Raw genomic sequence first — 21,122 nt, 5'->3', positions numbered from 1 at the left:
TTTATTAGCTGGCGTTCCCGCGCGTGTAATAATACCCTACTCATTGTGAAATAGCCATAAATCCTAAACAAGTTTGTCGCGTAATGGTCACCATACCGTGCAATCTGCCTCGCAAACTATGCTGTATCACATCTGGTCCAAATGTGCCCGCGTTTGGTCTTAGAAAATTCATAGTAAGATTAGGAATAAGGAATCTATTTACACTCCAACCATTTCTATGATATAATCAAGGAAAACCAATTAATCCCCATGTAGGGTGGTCATTCTGAAACTTAAGTTTTCCTCATGAACTAAAAAAACTCCCTTTTCATGAAGTTTTCCGCAAACGTAATTGTTAATGTCCGGAGAAAGATTTTGTTGTAAGTTCTTGCATTCTACAAATAATCTTCTCACGTAAGTTGTCCTTGTTTAACGGAAGGTAGCGCAAATGTAACTTATCACACAGATATACTTATGTTTCTGTTTGCTAGACGTGCGTTGTTTTCAGCTAAGACTTCCAGTCGTCCGCGTGGTGTACGTTGCGCTGGAAACTTGTCGAACTTTCCTACGACAGCAGGTGCTATCCGAGGGAAAGATTCGTACGGCATTTTGAACAATTAACCTGTCCATTATCTCCATAAAGCGGGGACCAGGAGCTTCACGCATCGCACGCGTATTCGGATGTGTGACTCGGTTCATTAGGCCAGAGCAAGATGTCACGTAATGTTCAGATTGCTGGTCCATTCCCAAACGACCCACTAATGAATGAATGCCATTTGCTCGCTGCAAGATCCATTACGTTTTAGCCGAGATAAACCCGGGTTAAAGCCGTTAATGAACTGTTACAGTCTGTTAGAATAACAGATGGATTCGAATTGGTGACGTTGTTTCGAAACAAGATTTATTTCGACCAAATACTAATACCCACATATGCAAAATACAAAAATAAACGAAATAGACCTCCAAAAACTATAAATCTAGATTGATGTCTTTTTGGCATTGGTGAAATGGTTTGAAAACGACGTTTCTTATTTTCAGGGATTTTTCTAAAACCAATGTCGTCTCAAGATCTACGTTTCGAACGAAGGCTGTCGTTTAATACAAAATTGTGATCATTGTTTTGAATAAATTTCTTGGTGAATGGATTCGGTATATTTCCTTCATTTTGTTTTTACACACAGGAGTGTTGAACGAGCTCAACCAGTGCGTGAAACCACGACAATGTGCCGATAGACGGGTATACCCCACTGATATCTTCATTTGCTCATCGGCCTGTCGTTATCGGATGAGAATTATTGAAATGTTTGATGTTTTAGTGCATGCGGATGTCAAAACCGAGACGGTTGTGTGGTCCCCTGGGTGTCTCTTGTCTTTCCTTTCTGGCTGCTCATCAGCTTCAGTCATGGTCGCGATCATGCTTGAATACCAATGAATCCCCGTAGACCTGTGACCGTACTGCTAATCGACGATATGGCTTGTTAACCCATCTTTGATTAATCCATTAAGTATCGTTCCCAACCAAACACACTAAGTGCCATCGCGGACGTGCCCACCATTGCCACCCGATGATCCATAGAATGGTCCCCCAAAATCCGAGAAGGCCGCGATAAAAGATGTATGATTGGAAAGGTTGGTCTATTCTATGTGGACAGCTATTGTCCATTTGCGAACAGAAAGGGAAGTAATCGCACGTAAGTGCAGGCGTAGGCTGACCCAAGGTCGGGTGCGCAGCGCGACTTCGATCTTTTCTGAATTTCTCATGAATGCCCAAATTTGGCATTGTAATGCTAAAGGTTATAATCTATCGTGCATTTTACGCAATTACGGACACATTCCGAGTCAATTTATCAAACTATCTGACAGTTCAAACAAAATGATACAGGGTTCCGTGTTCACCACGCACACGAGTCAGCCACGTTCGCTTATTTTTAAATGTCGTAATTGAAGTGACGTATAAATTTCATTCGCGTGCTGCGATATGAAAAGGAAGTGAAAAAGACCATCACGGTTACAATGGAAACCACGTCTCATTTAAGACACGTCAAAAAACCTGCGCTGACAACTACCGACGCACTCTGCTAAATTAAACCATATAATTTGTGAATGATCGATGACAGGTCGCGAAATGATTGATGGTTTCTTACTGTTTTCTTGGTAAGATCGATTGTCAGTCTGTCCCGGTCATTAACCGGTAACGATCCATCTCAATCACGTGACGGCTAGCTATCACCTGCCAAAATATGACTACAGTTTTTATTCGATCATTTTCACGCACTCGATGTTAGAAACAGAGTTTAAAAATACCGGGAAAACCTAATTGATAATCAAAATAATTGAAAACATGTAAATAAACGGTCAAAAACAAACATCATTACAGACGATATAAAGATGTAAATAGAATTTTTGTTATGAGCTATTCTGAAATAAGAAATGTCTTCGATTCCATCTCACAAAAAAGATTTCTTATTAGTTTATCGCTACAAGCAAAGGACTTACCCTTCAGTGTAGATCAATACAAAATATGAGAGACAATGAAAAATTTGTAATCAAAATTTACAAAAGGATCTTGCTACTTCTGTGTGAAATCATTTCCTAAAGAAACAGTAAGTTATAATATCCAAAAGGAAAATAAAACAGAATATTTACGTAGCACGTTTTTACAAGAGCGATCGATCAATTTGGGATGGTGATATTTTTCATAGCGGTTCGATACGTTTATACGAATGTGACTAAGAACGATACGAGTTATCATCGCCAGCAGTTGTTGATAGTTTTCAACTGTAACTGAGTTTCTATCACTCTCCAAATTGATGACCAGACGTAGAACGTGAGCACGTACGAACGCATTAATTACTCATTAAAAATTAATCTATATCTGTCAGATTAAGCCGAAGTCATTTTCTTAACTGCGCAACCGTTTCCTGCGATTTTTGTAAATTACGCTTTTAAGCTATTTCGCGTAATTGAATGACCGTGGCCGTTTTCACGCTAGTAATGTTAACAAATCGACGAATGCACAGCGCTACGCTTTCATTTGAAAATACTTAGTTTAATTGGATGTCCGTGTAGATAATGTATAGTGTAGAGAATGGATAACGTTCTCGCGTTCAAAAATTTATCTTTCGATCCTGTGGTAATCCAATAGTGACTACAGTGAACATTTTAAACAACTCAAGTTATCATGTGGTTAAGTACATCTACATGATCCATTTTGTTTTGATTCGATATCGACGATGATTTCTGAAAACTGGTGAAATGATAGTTTCTCTATATACATCGAAGATGACGTTAGCAAGAAACGATCGACTGAACGAAGAACGAAGAATATTATATTTAAAGCATTATAACCAATAATAGTAATATGGTAAGTCTAGTAAATTATAAAGGATGAGGTTTCCCGCAGCAGCATCGCCTTACTATGAGTTAGTACGCCAATTCTCTGGTGGTTTAGGATGCATCCCTGTGGATCCCTTCCCCTGAAGGCCAATTATGAAATCTTGCGAGCGGAATCGCCGACAACCGCCAACAACCACCAACAACCGACTCGCTGAAGTCAGGAGATGTTACTAGCATTTACTGTTCGTGTCTCCATTCTTGTCATTTAATTTTTGCTGACTGATTACGAACCGTTGCCCGCCGGGGGAGACGCTCGAGTGCAGTTATTGGATTTGTCGAGGCGTTCACACATAATGACACATAATGATATAGAATCCGAAGAAAGAATCCTCCGATGATGAAAAACCCTATGATGAACCCTCGGTCTCTCCTGTAGCAGGAAGGCAACGCTGTTGTATCTCGATGGTATTTCATAAAGATTAACCAAAATTACCCAGGCACGATCACCTTTAACCCGTTGTCGTTTGTGGCTTTTGAGTTTGAATTACCCGCTCAGGGTAATACTCGTCGAGCTAAAGGAAGTAGTCTGTTTGTGAGTTGTTTGAAATGAAACTTATTATGGTAAATCACAAAAGTTGCATTCAGTTCCTTCGGGTTGTTGGCAGAGGTGATACACTGCAATTTACGCAGATGAATGTTAGAAGACCTTGGAAACAGCGCTTAACGCAACGAAGAAATGACACAAGACGGTTCTTCAGATCTATTCCTTGATTCCGGCGGATGAAGGGAACGAGAAATGAAAAACACATATTGATAGAGTATTGTATACAAAATGCTGAATGATATAAATTCCCGTATATGGTGAAGTATACAGATTCTGCTTAAATAGATCCCTTCAGCGTTTCATTGCAGTTAAACCAATCTGTAACTCGACAAGCATATCTACCGTCATTTAATTAAACTACCTTGTTCAACGGTAAAACCGCACCCTGTATTTTCGTGTTAAACTGAATAAAATGTTGTGGCGCAGGTCAATGATAACTGTTTCAGCGGTTTCAGCTAAATTTCAGTGCATTTCCCACTAACCAGGTCCTCCCATTCTCGTGTTTTTAATCGGACCCCAAACCACGCTACAATGACTCGAAACAAAATGTGCACAGCACTTTCTACGAAGCAGGACATGTTTCCTCGGAAATCTAATGAATTTAAAAATCGTCGTTATCCGTCGCCCAATCCATCCATGTCAGATAAAATTGCTACGCGTGTTTAAACTAACTAGATAAACAACTGGATCCAATCTCAGCATTACAGATATTAAAGATACTTAACCGCGTTTAGAAGATAAAGTTATTCAAAGTGATTTTCAGCTCCCTAGACATATTTAGAATATGTTTAATGAGAAGTCCAAATTGATTAATGCCACAATATTTTCCTAATCGAAGGGTTTTTGTCAAATAAACACGTATATGCGGTGTGTTACGTGGCAGCTTTGATATTTGATTTAGGCGTTTCCAATACATAGTGGTTACTACATCGCTTTCCAGCTTACAAGTTAGATATAGATTCGGATTCGTTACGCAAATCTGGCGGTAACGAAAAAGGTAAGAAAGTAGTTGTTCGGCGATGATATTTTGTAATAGCTTCCACATAGGTAATTACCAATCACACCGTTTACATGGTAGTCTAGTTAAATCAGGTAAGGCGGCAAATTATATCAGAAAAATGCTTTGTGTACAGTTCAATCTGTAAAACAGAGTGTCAAACGCTTCTGGCGAACTCTAAATGTTATTCAGGTCCATAACGTATCTTTATGATAGTAAAGTCGAGTGAGCTGTATTATGTGAGATATACGTGTGGCTTGATGTAAAAGGGATTAATTTTCAGAGAGAAAATGAGTACAACACAAGACCCTCCACCAGTCTACGACGAAAAGAACGCTCAAGGTTATTGATTTCAACGTTTTGTTTACGTTTTTAGTATATGCGAATTAGTATTTTTTTGTAAAATATTTAAATGAAGGATTCTTACTCATTAACAGGGTACCCTCCTGCAACAGTGTCACAGAGTGTCCAACCGCCAATGATGGTTGGCCCTGATGGACAACCTATTCCTGTCCAACAACCGATGATGGTAGGTCCGAATGGGCAACCTATGCCTGTCCAGCAACCGATGATGGTAGGTCCGAATGGGCAACCTATGCCTGTCCAGCAACCGATGATGGCAGGCCCTGATGGACAGCCTATTCCTGTCCAGCAACCGATGATGGTAGGCCCTGATGGACAGCCTATTCCTATCCAGCAACCGATGATGGTAGGCCCTGATGGACAGCCTATTCCTGTCCAACAACCGATGATGGTAGGCCCTGATGGACAGCCTGTTATGATGCAACAGATGGTTATGGTAGGACAACCTTTGGCAAACCCACCATCGACTCATCTCGCACTGGCAATTTTCTCTTTATGCTGTTGTTTCCTGCCAACTGGTATCGTTGCCGTTATTAAAGCCAATGGTGTGAGCGATGCGATCAGAACAGGAGACCTCCAATATGCCCTGAGACAATCGAAATCGGCAAGGATGTGGTCGTTGATAAGCATCGGGATTGGATGTTTATCATGGGGGGCTGGTCTGATACTTATAATTCTAGTATTTGCAGTTGGTCTTGGTTCTTTCGGTTATAGATTTGGATAGTGACATCAAGAACATATACGAGAATTTAGCTGATCATCTCACATACTGTGATTTTAAATCATTGGCTTGTTGGTGAAAATCAAATGACCTAACAAGAACATGATGTCAATATTAATGTAATGAATGCAAAAAGTGTTTTGTTGAAGAGATCCTACTATTTAAGGGTCGTTTTTAAATGGATATTTCTGGACTTATTCATTACTCTAATCTTTGTTGCTGTTCATATTTACTTATAACACATCGATAAAGATATCCATACGTGTACGTATATCGCAAATTATTGGTAGTCCTTGTTCGTTACTGTTTTCGATCGCCTCGAGACTGATAAGTCACAGAATCAGTTTTTTAACAAACGTTAAATTTAAACTATGCATCAAAATGGCACATCAATTTCTTTCATGTTAATTCGATTTTTGACGACCTTTTCTATTGATTTCACCGATGAGGATAGAAAGAGATTGGTATATTTTCGAATCAGAAATCTTAACTAAAATATTCAAGAATTATTTGCACTATTCACTTCATAGATTCAACGAGAAAACAATTGAAAGATACAAATCAATGTCAGTATTTGTGTATCTTCTCAAAATCGAAATCAAAAATATCGTGGAGTACCTGTACTGAGGTGCAACGTTGTTGCTAGGGCGTTCACTGCAATCTATTAATGCAGGTTCATAAAGAGTTAAACAGTTGTCTATATTCTACCTCGTATAACGTATATGGTAAGTTGACATTTTCACTGGGTGTAACAATATCAGATAGCTTATCTTGTGAAATGTATCATTTATCGTGGAAAAATGAGTGGGAACAAAATGTCTTCTTCTTAAATAAATCATTCTTCGACGAACGCTGAAAAGAGATTTTGGTTAGTGTGTCTGCTGGGGCTCGAGGTATAATACATGTATAACGGTTGTCGATGATAACACTTTTTTTTAGCTTTTTGTCGTATCTAAAACAATAACCCAAAATAGCTAACCCGAGATTTAACGTTAGATTAGAAAATCGATGTTGACGGTTACACCTATTTGTCAGTAAGTTTTTACTCGTATAAAACAAGCTGTATTTCAACAACGATGATTATTTGGTAAAATATTTGTTTTTTGATACAGGAAAATGTCGGGATCCGAAAAACGAGATGAAAATACTGAACAAAAACAAAATCTTCAAGGATACAGCACTCCATCCGATTTTGGTATTTACGTTTTTCCAAGATATAGCCATTTAGTGGTGTGAAATATTTTTCAATTTCGTAGTGAAATGCTACGTTCGTTCTATTCAGAATAAAGAGTTTCTTTTTCTCAGGTTACGGTGGTGCACAGTGGGGTGTCGCTGCAACAGCGCAGAATCCTGCTCAAATGAATAACCTATACCCAATGCAACAGCCTGTGATGATGATTGCACCAGGACAGCAACCAGGTCAGCCTATGATGGCCTATCCTCCTGGGCAGCCGATAGCAGGTCAGCCTATGATGGCCTATCCTCCTGGGCAGCCGATAGCCGGGCAGCCTATGATGGTAGGCCAACAGCCGTTCATGGTGATGCAACATGCAGCTTACGCTCCCTCTAGCCATATGGCCTACGCGATCATATCCTTGATAATGTGTTTTTGGCCAACCGGAATCGTGGCCGTGATTAAGGCGAATAGTGTAAAAAACATTATTCGTACAGGGAACATGGAACAAGCTGAACAAGCATCGAAAACTGCAAAAAAATGGTGTAATGTCACCCTTGGCATTGGTATATTTTGTCACTTTGCAACAATCACACTCTTATTACTTTGGCACTTCGTTTTCGTGCGAATGTTATACGAACGTTCTATCGTCAAATCTGGCAAAGATTGGTTCGCCGAGTTTCTACGTAAACTAGAAGCAGAAGCCATTGAAAAAATGCAAAGTGCCAATGATACAATAACGACGTGGCCTCAGAATATCACATCGAACTGATAGCTGAAAAAATATATACGTATATATAACCTGCAATTATTTTGTTCATTTACATTAAAAGCTTTTTGTGGTGATATATTTACAAACTCTTCACGTTGATTGCATCCCTGTCATATAGACAGAATAAACATTAGAACAATATCAAATCATTAAATACTGGTACTGCAGTTTATCGTGTGACAATGATAGTTATTTTTCAATGTGATATTGATGAATGATAATGATATTGGATTCCTATTATGATATTCTTTACAATATTTCAGAAAATACACTTTCACTGTTGAATTACACGAAGTAACCGTCGATTTCTATTTCTAATATATACAGTTGAGATGGGTTAAGACACGACAAGTTATTTCAGGAAAATGCTGAGAGATTTTCGCTTTGAAAAGTAACGTGTTACTTTTGAGTGAAGAATGTACGGTGAAATATTGCTCCAATAATTGCTGCACCAAACCCACATACATCTATTTCACCCTTCGGAATCGTGATTATTGCTGAGGAAGGAATGTATATTCATATCTTTCGAGATTTTTGGACTGTAACCAACACCCGTGGTCCATGGAACAAACTGACAAGGCAGCCCGATTTGGTAATACTGTAAACCTCGCCTAACTCGGGACAAAGTGGAACTTAAAAATTCTGAGTTCAGCGAAAGTCTGAGTTAAAGATCAGAAAGTACGTTAGGAAGTCGGAAAATAATTTAGTTTTTGACCGTTTTAGTTAAAACTCCGATCAGAGTTGGCCATGTCTGAGAATGCAAGATTTACCGTATTACGACATCTCAATTACATTTTATTTCATTCTTGCGGAAGCTTGTTCGCAATGTAAACACATATTCATCTCGATATGATAAAGTTATGACCTCATCGAACACCGCGCGAATCTAATGGTGACAGGAGGTCAACATGCACAACTGACCAGTACACAGATTTTGCTGACAGATAAGCTGATTGGAGTCACCGGACGCAAGATAGGGATATGTAATATGATCGAAAATCTACACGACTTCGCTTGAATTGCCCGGGTAATTCGAAGCTTAATCAGTAAAACAATACGCGCCCACGACTAGACTCTCCTCGGGATTAAAGTGACTCAAGCGCGGGGTGCTAAAATTTTCGCCACGCCGAACAACACTTAGTGGATGAAAAATTTTCGTAAATGATTTAATGAAACCATTTTACTGATTCCTAATAGTTCATATTAGTCTTATTCTATAATTCATTGATTGATTTCTTTTCAATTCATCTTCGTCGACCTCGGCCGAAACCGTCTTTTTATTTTCTATACAGTATGTTTATTTGGGATTCGAACCGAATAAATATTGAAAGGTTTCACTTCAACCAACATTTTCCAAATGTGTGTATACTTCCGGGTGCCCTCACAAGTTCAATTAATATTTGATTAATAAGTCAATATCATAATTATCAGGCAGCTAAAATGTCATCTTTCAAGAATGCCGCAAAGTCAAATCAGAAAACTCACAGAGAACGTTCACAGGTAAATTTCTCATGGCCATTACTATACCAGTTCGTCGCGGTGTGCTCAAAGTAAAATTCAAACTTTATTTTATTGTACAGGCTGCCACATGATGACAATCGAAATTTATCATTACTTTTTTGCAGCTTACCAGTCGTGCACATTTGGGTATGCTGGAAAAGAAAAAAGATTACAAGAAAAGGGCAACGTAAGTGTGTATAATCAAGATTAGTGATTGGCGATACAGTTATCAGCAAAATTTGTTTGGGTGTACTGTCAATTCCTGGAATGAATTATTTTAACTTTGCGCTCGTCTAATTTTTGCTGATGTTTATTTATTTCTTACCTTATTTTTTTTACTTATTTCATTATTTGATTATTTCATGTTCTCTACAGGGAATATCACAAGAAACAAAATGCATTGAAGCTATTGAGGAGAAAAGCGCTTGACAAGAATCCCGATGAGTTCTATTTCAAAATGATAAATAGCAGAATGCAGGTGATTTTGTACTTAAATTTTGTGTTGTTATTTTACGATTCTCTGCTGCCGACTTGTGAGCCAGTAACTTGAAATTCAGCGTTGCATTAAAATGCAATAATATCATAATTTATGGCTGATTTACATAATGAAAAGATTATTACAACACCTTTTTCCCGTTCATATTTAGAAACTCACATTGACACTTCACCCTTGATGAATAATGCAAATTGACAAAGACATTTTGAATTAGATATTCTGAGCCTAAGTTCGGTGTAATAAGGTTATGAACTATTTATTACAGGATGGTGTCCACCAAAGTGCAAGGAAAGTTGCTGAATATACGGAAGATCAGCTTAAACTAATGCAAACGCAGGATATAAAATATATCAAATACAAACGAAATATTGAACGCAAGGTAAATAGTGTTTTTGTGGTTTGATTTTCGTTATGATTCGACAGTCAAATCAACTTAATTTAGATCAGTTTACTGGTAATCCAGATATTGTTAACAACCCATCTGCATGTAAGATATGATCCAGTTTTCTCACAAACTGGGTAAATTTCATCAGTCCCTAATTATCTGAATTCAGCGGGTGCGCTGCTACTGTAACATTGTTTTATAGTGTAAAGATACTTTTTGAATTTTAGAAAATTGAGAAATTAAAGGGTTGTCTTCATTTCATTGGAGAGGAAGCTACTGCAAAGAAACCAAACAGTCACATTATATTTGTTGACTCTAAAAAAGAAGGTACCTGGTATCGATGATCATGAATCATATTGGTGTAAGGTTTTTTCGGCAGATTTTTCAATAATTTTCTCTATAATTACAGCAAAGCAGTTCGATGCCGCTAAGCATTTCAACACTGATCCAGCCCTTCTATCCCAAACGTACAACAGACCTACTATTGATAAACTAAAAACAGAAAAATTCCTTCAAGATGTCGATGATGAAACGCTGAAGGTTTGCAATTTAGCCAGATGCAGCTTCACACAAGTGTTTTTTCAAATTGCTGAATTGTATTTGTATTGTATTTTTCAGAAAATATTCAACGAAAGAACGAGAATGTATAAAGAACTGACTAAAAGAATAGAACGAGAAAATCAACTGCGAATCGTAGAAGAAAAGTTGCAGTTAAAGAAAAATCTCATGGTAAGAATCGATGACATACAGATAATAGAAGTCAATGTTTATGGTGTTATTTCATCTACTGATGTTTGTTTTCAAATTTCAGGATAAATCGGTAAAGTGTAAAAAAGTGAAACCAGAAACAGTTCATTCAACAGCTATATACAAATGGGAACAGTGTAGAAAAAGATGATACCGACTTTGATGCATTCTCATTCGGTTACTTTCAAATATTATTGTGTATCAGTAAATAAAATTCAGTTTTTAATTACAAAGGAATTCCTCAGTTATTTGATTGAGCAGTATAGATTCCTCTCACCGCGAGTCTCGAGATATCAATATTACAAGGCATGCAAATTCAGTACAGTCCGAGTGACAATGGGTCATCATTTTATGGAACAGGATGTTTGAAAAGGGAAACGAATCTGAGGCAATTGGCTCCGTGGCAATCTGAATCATAGTCTTCTCCAGCAGGGACTACGATATATTTTTGAATGAACCACAGATAACGAAGATCAGACAAAAAAAAATTTATATGTTACATTCTATTTCATATATGTCTTTATGTACAAAAAACAATAGATTTTGAAAAGCACGACGACGTGAAATACTGTACGCGGCATTATCGTTTTTTCCTAAAAAAATATTAAAAATATGATGGTCATGAAAAAATTAGGATGGATTCACAGTAGCATTGGGACAGTAGATCTTTCTTCTTGAAAAAGAAGTTTATTTTAACCACTAAATAAATTTTTGGAAAATTCACCAACTTGAGCAGATAAGGCAGATTTGACTATAACAACGACAATGCTTACCAAGTCCATTTCTTTCTAGCTTTTTCTTGGCCAGGCTTCTTCCTTTCTCTGATACGTGGATCTCTTGTTAATAAACCAGCTAAAACAAGTAATTATCATTTATTTTACTACTTCTTGAGATTTTTCCGATACACGTATAGGACTCTCATCTTATTGAATTCATATTTTACACAAACCTAATCTCATTTTCTCTTGCATTTCTTTATCAACAAAGCTTCTAATTGCCAGGGATATTGCAAAACGTATGGCTCCCGCTTGTCCACTCGGTCCACCTCCTTCCACATGAGCCTCGACATCCATCTGTGACAGCTTATTCACGAAATGAAAAGGAAACATGATCTGCTCTCTGGAAAAAATAACATACATAGTGTTTATGACTGCAGTTGATGTGTTATGTTTGAGAGACTATGGTATGTTGTAAGATGGCACACTACCTTTCTTGTAGATTTGGAAAATGATCCACCATTGTCTGTTTGTTGACGATTACTTTCCCAGTTCCATTGTCCCAAATTCTTACTCTGGCTTTTGACGATTTTCTCCTCCCTTTTGTAACAAAAACAGAATGTTAGTGAAAGTGGAACTCGCTTTAGTCATCGTAGTTAGAAAGATCATTACGTTGACGATTTATCCAAATGATGACTTACACAATAGTAAATTGAATTGGAAATATAAATTGGGACTCAAAAATAGTGATAAGGCAAGCGAGTTTGACCGTAATGTCCATTGAGGAGTTGATGATAAAACTTGATTCACATTTGTGACAGCTTAAATTTACCTTCTGCATCCATATATCTCCTCCCATCTTCATCAGTGATTGGCTAAAAATGAAATAGATGCATCATCATTTAAACTAACGTTCATAAAATTTCATGAGATACCATATAACATCTAAACGAAAATTACCTTCGGAATTTCAACATGAATAGACTGACTGAGAAGGGGTTTTCGGTATGGTTTCACGAATTCTGCCACACGCGATGAATAAGGATGATCTGTCAATCTTTCCATTAATGCTATGAATCGGTTGAACTGAAATCAAAACATAGATCCCTTCAGATATTTCAAGGAAGCATATTCATCACTTTTAAATCCCAATTACAATAGACTCCTGAATTGGTACCGTTTATTTTGGTAAACCAGTAATTCAGTATTATCCTTGACATTATTAAAATCGGTTCCTAATTTGGTAACAGCCTAATTGGGTAAAAAGAAGATCCTGGTTCCAACTGTGCTATATGAGGCGTGGTCTATCAACAACATCTAAAGTATCTACTTGAAGGATTTTCTGACATTCTGCTCTAATTAAAGGAGTTTTAAGCACCTTCAAAAGTATTTTACGTTTAGAAGTTTCTAAGGAATCAAGGAGTCATAAGGACCCTGAAACGCTGAATAAGCACAGGCTGAAACACTGTGAGAGGAGAGGTAAACAGATTACATACATGATGCTCATTGATAGGTTCTAACAATCCGGCCTGAAATTCTTGCAATGGTATCCATTCCGTGCCATACAAAGATCTGTAAAGATAATGCAAAATAAATTCAGATTGATACCAAACTTCATAATACATTATAGCTTCAATCCATAACTTACAATTTATGAATATCCTCTGGTGGAACTAAGTGTCCGGCTTTGATCATGCTGTCTTCATAGGCATTTAAATGTTCCAATTTTAGAGATATTTTCTATGCGCAAAACAAAATAAATGTTACACAATTTTTCTGATTAATTTATGATCGAGCTCAGTTTCATTTAGGCTACTACACTTACATGCATGATTTCATAGTAATTTGGTAGCGATGTGTAGAAGAGATAATGGAAAGGACGACCATCAGAAGCAAACTGAGCAGCTGAAAATACAAAATTTCAATTCTCAAATAGACCAATTAATTGAATCAGTTGAACTTCAATTTTTCTCAGGCTTACATTTTCTTTTAGGATAAAACTCCTCCGGATGCTGAAAACAAGATGTTGAACATATTTAGCTCATTCTTAAACTACACGAATTCATGAAAATCTTTTGATTGGATTGCGTATTTACCTTCAAAAATGGTCTAGCAGGCTTCTCAAAAAGTGCAGATGGTAGAAGATACTTGATAGCATTCTGCAATTAACACATTAACACAATTATCATTTAGGTCCGCCATGCGCAGGATAACATTGAGTAAAATATTTTTTTATGATTCATGCTTACATCGATATCATCTTGAGTAAAGTTTTCAGGGTCTTCACCCATTATGTTTGCCAGATGACGTTTACCAATCTCAAATTCCTGTATCTTTTCTTTCATCAAACTATCTGCAATTTCATAGATCAATTTCCAATGACCCGAAAAACATGATCAAAACGTGTATGGCAGCCCAAGTTACTGTTTCTAATAACAGTGTATAGATCTAGACTAATAAGGTAAATACTATTTCCGGTTATTTGTGCTCAATTTAACTTTTTCATGCACATGACCTGATGACTTACCATAGCCTTGAGCTCTTTCTAAATATGCTTTCATAGCTGCACTTATCTTCACAGTCTTATCAATCTTGCCTGAATTAATCGACGATGTTGAAAAACAAATCTGTATGAGAAATATTTCAATAAATTTATCGGATTGGATTTGCCGATTTGGATAATGTGGTGGACCTCCTTTCAATCGTTTTCGAACAAGAAAACGATTAAGCTGAATTAAGTGAGAGTCAAATTAAAATAACTAACCCATGAATTATCAATCGCATACGGTGATGACCTCAAAAGTGAAATGACTGTCCATCTTTGAGGAATATAAGATAATTTAGGAATAATCCTAGGCACAATCTTACATACACTGGGGGCTGACATTTTGGATTGAACTATTATCCGGTCTCCGGCTTAATAGTCGTAACGACCTGCGGTATGCGAGTTATCCCCGATGCTCGAATAGTACAATTAATTTCAATTCAATTCAATTCAAGGGAAGTGAGTTAATCCAGCTGGTGGCGCTGCATTCACTTCCGGACGATTTGTGGTTGTTTTGGTCGCGGTTGACTGGATTTCCAGATGTGTTGTTGGTGTTAATTCGTGTAATTAACAGGCGTTGTCAACATGGATTGTTTGTGGTGACAATAGAAAGATTCGTGACCTGTGGCGTAATAGCAGCAATAGACAAACGTGAGTGCTTTATACTTTGTTAGCTGTAATTTTGGTGGTGTCATGACTCTGTCCGTCCTGTCCCCTGTCGAGACGAGTGTCTGTTTTGGATTCGGCTTAGGCTTGCAGCATTGCCCACCACAGTAAGACAGTAGATACTGCCGACTTGGGAAAATTGTAGTTTATACTTTTTCAATTTTTAGACTTCTTTTTATGATGGGACGTCGTATGATTCTCATTTGTTTGAGTTTTTTGCTCGTAATTGACTGCAGTAAAGCTAATCATTTAAAAGAACGGTTAGATTATACGAATGACTTCGCTGTGGAACTACAAGAAAGAGGGGATGATATGGTTGCTGATTTGGTTGCAGGGACGCATGGTTTTAAAGTCGTAAGAAGGGTAAGCAAAGATTCTCATCTGACAGTATCTGACATCTGAATGGAATAAATCGTTGTAACGATGTTCATTTCTTATAAAAAGTTAATGAAAAAATGTTTAATTATCGTTTCTTTGTAGATGTCTGCATTCTTGGATAACGTCTATCATTTTCAACATAATGCAGTAAACAAACGTTCAAGACGAAGTGCTGAAGATTTTATTTCATTGTTAAATGAAGATCCACATGTGAGTTCATATTTATTTTCTGAATAATTTGTCTATACATGAAAATATATACATTACAAAATAATGCTGTAATTAAAATTAATATTATAATTAACATAACACTATTTAGACTTTGCCGATGAATCTTGTACTTAATTTACCAAAAAATATCCTATTACTTTCTAATCTTTTAACTTTTCTATTTTAACTCGATCTCTTTTATTTCCAGGTTACTTTCGTAGAACAGCAAGTGTCTCTCGACCGGGTCAAGCGATCTACTGCGATAGAACCGGAAAAAGAAGATGACGCTTATAAAAAAGCGCAATCGGTTTTAGACAAGCTTCGCGCTGTGAAAAATAGATTAGAGGAATTAGCAGAATCAAAACCACAGCCAGTTGATACCAAACCTAAGTCTGCTGTAAAATTGAAACCCGTAGATTTAAATTTTAATGATCCTCAATTCAAAAATCAGATGTATCTTGTAAGTATTTGTATAAGAAATTGTCTCTTCGATTCCTTAAGTTTCTTCTTATTTCCATAGATTATTTTCTTCATCACCCAAATAAACTTCAGTTGAACATGGCTTATGTTTCATTGTTTGATTTTAGGTGAACAAAAGAATGAAACGTTCTTTAACGGGAACGCATGATCTCAACATCGCACCGATCTGGAAACAGGGTATAACTGGAAAGGGCGTGGTTGTAACGGTGATTGATGATGGATTAGATCATAGGAATACAGACCTTAAAACTAATTATGTAAGCTTGTGAACTTCTTAATAAGAAAAATACAATTATGAAGAAAATCTAAGACTAAGAGAGTAGTGACATTTCGACTCGATACAATTCTACGAGTCATTTTCAAAACAATTTTGAAATTGTCTCATTGAGTCGAAGTGTCAAACCTCTCGGCTTTTTTTTTCTATTCAATTATAGACACTACTCGCATGCCTTTGTAAACCAAACTTCTTGGTATTTGAGGAGGATTTTATTTTCGAGATTACAGTTGTTTATGTTTTTTCATGCCTGACATTTGTTTCTTACTTTTCTAGGATCCTAAAGCCAGCGATGATTTGAATAGTCCAGATATAAATGATCATGATCCAATTCCGAATTCATCAGTACCAGGCAATGAGTAAGTGATTTCAATGAGTATAATATCAAATTAACCTTGGCAAAATATATGTATGTATACATTCTTTATCAATGGATCATTTCTATTTAGCTGCCTTAGATATTGAGGTAAGTTGTATAGTGTGCTTTTAGTACATATTGTATTTATCATTGCTTGTATTTTATTGATTCATGGTAGAATATCAGTTTTTAGATCTCCCTCCTAGTATTTTTTGTTTGTTTTTTTGGTTGAATTAAGATGTTTTCTTCAACATTTTCGTTGCTACCATTTTCCTTCATTTGGTGGGATTTTCCTTTGGTGTTAGATGATAGTTCTACGGTGAAATTATCCTCGTGTCATCAATAGTTCATGTTGTGTTGTAAAAATCCCATTCCATTAGAATATTTGGCTCAATCATTAGACAACCTTAGTATCTCCGATTCAAATATCACATCATTCTAAGAAGAATCAGTGTCATTGTTTATCTGTTCTGTAGTCATGGTACAATGTGTGGTGGTGAAATTGCTGCTACTGCCAATAATAGTTTCTGTGGTGTTGGAATAGCCTATAATGCAAATATTGGTGGTACGTAACAAATCCTTCAAAATCCATGAAAAATCGTAATTATAGCTTTATTAAGATGTATGGTTTATTTGATTGCGACATATTTCGTTTGAAGGTGTTCGAATGCTCGATGGTAGAGTAACGGATTTGTTAGAGGCAGAAGCGCTACTGTTTCAGAGTCATTATATCGATATTAAAACAGCCTCTTGGGGACCGCGGGATGATGGCATGAAGATGGAAGGACCTCGACGCTACGTTCATTTAGCATTGAATGAGATTGCTACTAAGGTAATGATATTGATTGTTGTCCCGAATATCTCAAAACCATGAAAACTTTTAACACATTTTGGTGGTCACCTTGAGATATCTCGAACTTCCATCACTATGAGTTATCTCCTAGCAGATCCTTCTAATTCACTGCTAGATAATTGAACTCAGGAATAGTAATAGAGTTCCTGATTGGCTGATAATGCTAACAAACTCAGCTTCATTCTCAAAGCTCATATGGTCAGTTTTGAAAAAATGGCTGACTACGTACAAGTTCTATTATCTATGAGATAACTTAAAAGGAGTATGTATTAGCACAATGGCAGCAAACACGTTAAGGGAAAGTTATTGATGTTTCTAATTCATATATTCAGGGTCGGAATGGTCTCGGCACTTTAGTTGTCTTCGCATCTGGTAACGGAGGTGGGAATGGTGACTGTTGCAATGCTGACGGTTACGTATCGAATACTAATGTGATTAATATCGGTGCTGTTGATGGTGAAGGAAAATTACCGAGCTTCGGTGAACACTGCGCCTCGGTTCTGACGTCAGTTTATACGAAGAGTCCAGGTGGAGATAAACGTACTGGAGTGGTAGGTCATTGATAACTTATTTCTCATATCTGTAATTATATGTCAAGTAATTTCGCCAAGATTGTAGCGATATCAAAAGTAGCTGACTTCGTCCGCTTGCCACAGAGATGTTTACCTCTGATTAAAAAGATTTTAAATGTTTTTCTACTGAAATTCATTTGATGATGACCCATTGTCACTGTTTGCCTTGTTTTTCGACTGCCTCAAATGATAATTTATTGGTCCCACCTGATCCGAGGCAAACCGAGCCTATTGTAGCAGCACTGCTTCGATTCTCATCATTCTTAATTGGAATTATTTCCAGGTAACCACTGATTGGTTCAATGGCTGCAGTAATCATTTTTCGGGGACTTCAAGCGCGGCGCCAATTGCTGCAGGATGCTTCGCTCTTGCATTAGAAGCAAAGTAAGTGACTTCTCTGAACAATGTAGAAATTATGCGAACTTTCGCTTCAGCAACAACAATTTCATTGAATGAATTTTCTATTTCAGTCCAAAATTGACACGGCGAGATGTGCAAAACCTAGTCGTTAGGTCATCACGTATTCCATATGTTGGAGCAAAATCTTGGTTGGTCAATGGTGCTGGTTATCACTTCAGCCACGATTTTGGTTTCGGTGTCCTGGATTGCGGGCGCCTTGTTGAGTTAGCTCAGAAATGGAAGACTGTTCCCGAGCTACACATTTGTAAAACACCTCAAAACGAAGAGAACAAGTAAGTACATATGACTTCATCAGTCTTACTGATTGAATGATGATAGAATTGCTCCTTAATAGTGAGCTTCCTTATTTTCAGGCACCTGAAAAGTAAGGGATCTGTTATTTCCACCATAACAACAGATGGCTGTGAAACTAATAAATCTGTCAATGTCGGAAAGTTAGAGCATGTTGAGGTGAAGATTGATCTTGATCATACTCGAAGGGGTGACGTGCAGCTTCAGTTGACATCTCCAACCGGAACGACATCCACAATTTTGTTCACTCGTTATCGTGATAATAACGACATGGGTATTCATTTCACATTCATGAGTGTACATTTCTGGGGAGAGACGGCAAAGGGCACTTGGACACTGAACGTTACAGATATTCCAGCTTCCGGAAATTCAGAGAATGTCGGCACTTTGAAGAATTGGTCTTTGATCCTTTATGGAGTGGCCGAAAATCCAGAGAACACTGATCAGGCAAAAACTATGAAACGTGGAGAACCGCGCGAAAATCTGAAGGCGGTTGATCTTTTATATCTGATGGTGCGAGAAGCCAGACTTTCACGTTCGGTCAAAATTCAGGCTGTCGATGAAGACAGCGTTGATGTTGAGAAAGAAAAACGATTTAATGAAATATCGGCTTCATACGATCGGTTGATGGGTCTGAGTTCCCGAAAGTTTCAGGAATTACTGACTGAAGCACGCGCAAAATCTAGAAATACTGCTACAAATATTGAATCAGTGGTTGATAATGTTGTTAAAAGTAAAGATAATTCTAATCGAAAACAAGTAGGTTCATCTAGTGAGGATGAATTGAAAGATAAAGAACATTTTCTAGGTAGCTTGTTGTCTGGGTCGAAGGAGAATCCAGCTGTAATAAATAAAGAAACCGCTCAGCAATTGTTAGATCTGATAGCTTCTCCTGAAACAATAGAGAAAGCCAAAACAAGATTTAAAGAGCTCCGATATACTAATGATGATCTCGTGAGGGCTATCAGGCATTTGTTTGATCTAATCCACGAGGTTTTAAGGGCAAAAGGAGAAATCTAGATATTTAATAATGTAAACTTACATCCGTTGTTGATTGACTTTTTTGCTGAGGCTCATTCCAGTCAGATGAAACATTCCAAATCCAATTAAACTATTTCCTGGAAAAATCTACTTAACTTTGATAGCAGGATGATTGTAAATTGCTGTATTGTTTCTTGCGTGATGGTTCCTGAAATTGCTGTCACAGATTCTTAAATTGTACATTGTAATTTCTCACTAGTCAATTTGCTGCATATATTACATTACAGACACCCATATTCCGTATTAGTTGTCCCCTTTCTGTGTGGTATTCTTGCTTCATTGTATCCTGGGCCCGGTTTTATGGACTGGTACTATCTTTATCCCGGGGCTTAACTTGACTGAAAATGAATTGAGTTAGCCCCCGGGAAAAAGTTAATACCAGTCTATAAAACTGACCCCAGATTAGAAACAACAAAACGTGTGCGCGATTGGTAAACATTTACAATATAATGTGTTGATGAAATGAATAATTATGTCTGAACCGGTTCCTATTCTGTACAATATTCCATGTGAAAATGGAATTGATATGAGAAGTATATCTTTGATAGGATATTTTGGTGTTGGGGTTCATTTGAATTTTGAGTTATATCTCGTCATTCGCTTGAAGTGCATGTTATTCATATGAAATATTTTATGTATTATTAACAGTTTTTCAAGTTATACATGTATTTTGCATATTCTTTATATTATTATGTAATCACATGTAGTTCTTGTTCAGAACGGAAATCATGTTTATTTGATTCTACGTATTACGTTGAAAAATTTCTTCTTATCTAAACACTTATGAAAGCGTTTGAAGAACGCTGTTTATCCTTTGACTTCCGAAAAGATGTCGTAATTGAAAACGGGGACAGAATTTGTTCATGAGCAGACTTTATTTATGAATGTATCTCTGATAATATATACTTGTTTATCGCCTTAAATTATACTGAGTTTGTTTGAATTTGTTTTCGGAGTCTTTCGGGCGACGAAATAAGATCCACGGAAATTCGGAGTTGAATATTGAAGTAAAGATGTAACACGCTTATTGGACAAAAAATACTAAGAATTCTCTACTCACAATCGTTACTGTACTGAATTATTCAAATGACGTAACATTGGCCGTAGCGACTATCCACAGTTTACTGCCTTTATATGATGCATGTATCGGACATAAGTGGCATTGTGCATAACCTCTATAATTTTGGAGCCAAACATAAAAAGAAAACGTCGAATCTATCCATGTTAAGATTGACAAGTTAACG

At 37.0% G+C, this 21,122-nt stretch overlaps 3 protein-coding genes across 3 annotated transcripts; 2 read left to right on the top strand and 1 right to left on the bottom strand.

Annotated features, from left to right (window-relative positions):
• Window positions 1-9,295: 9,295 nt before the first annotated feature.
• On the top strand, window positions 9,296-11,301 carry LOC141915068 (putative U3 small nucleolar RNA-associated protein 11). Its single transcript, XM_074806475.1, has 8 exons — window positions 9,296-9,446; window positions 9,572-9,633; window positions 9,822-9,924; window positions 10,208-10,321; window positions 10,555-10,654; window positions 10,737-10,867; window positions 10,946-11,056; window positions 11,139-11,301. Exons 1-8 carry the CDS (start codon window positions 9,387-9,389, stop codon window positions 11,223-11,225), a joined length of 768 nt encoding a protein of 255 aa, XP_074662576.1. The 5' UTR covers window positions 9,296-9,386; the 3' UTR covers window positions 11,226-11,301.
• A 258-nt stretch (window positions 11,302-11,559) lies between these two features.
• LOC141915066 (small ribosomal subunit protein uS9m-like) lies at window positions 11,560-14,670 on the bottom strand. The gene is made up of 14 exons (XM_074806473.1): window positions 14,555-14,670; window positions 14,318-14,417; window positions 14,040-14,143; window positions 13,887-13,949; window positions 13,772-13,802; window positions 13,616-13,695; window positions 13,439-13,530; window positions 13,287-13,362; window positions 12,751-12,876; window positions 12,623-12,665; window positions 12,282-12,390; window positions 12,024-12,193; window positions 11,848-11,926; window positions 11,560-11,667 (listed from the first exon to the last, which is right to left on the bottom strand). The coding sequence occupies exons 2-14, from the start codon at window positions 14,349-14,351 to the stop codon at window positions 11,655-11,657; spliced, it is 1,020 nt and encodes a 339-aa protein (XP_074662574.1). The 5' UTR covers window positions 14,352-14,417; window positions 14,555-14,670; the 3' UTR covers window positions 11,560-11,654.
• Window positions 14,671-14,857: 187 nt separating this feature from the next.
• Window positions 14,858-20,790, top strand: LOC141915046 (neuroendocrine convertase 2-like). The gene is made up of 12 exons (XM_074806441.1): window positions 14,858-14,986; window positions 15,169-15,364; window positions 15,482-15,589; window positions 15,798-16,049; window positions 16,177-16,326; window positions 16,620-16,702; window positions 17,178-17,266; window positions 17,361-17,533; window positions 17,887-18,105; window positions 18,410-18,510; window positions 18,597-18,818; window positions 18,900-20,790. The coding sequence occupies exons 2-12, from the start codon at window positions 15,179-15,181 to the stop codon at window positions 19,855-19,857; spliced, it is 2,541 nt and encodes an 846-aa protein (XP_074662542.1). The 5' UTR covers window positions 14,858-14,986; window positions 15,169-15,178; the 3' UTR covers window positions 19,858-20,790.
• The last annotated feature ends 332 nt before the right edge of the window (window positions 20,791-21,122 follow it).

Source organism: Tubulanus polymorphus, chromosome 1 (assembly GCF_964204645.1).
Source record: "Tubulanus polymorphus chromosome 1, tnTubPoly1.2, whole genome shotgun sequence".
NCBI lineage: Eukaryota > Metazoa > Nemertea > Palaeonemertea > Tubulaniformes > Tubulanidae > Tubulanus > Tubulanus polymorphus.
Note: the sequence above shows the minus strand (reverse complement) of the source record. Positions and strands in the feature narration are given on the sequence as shown.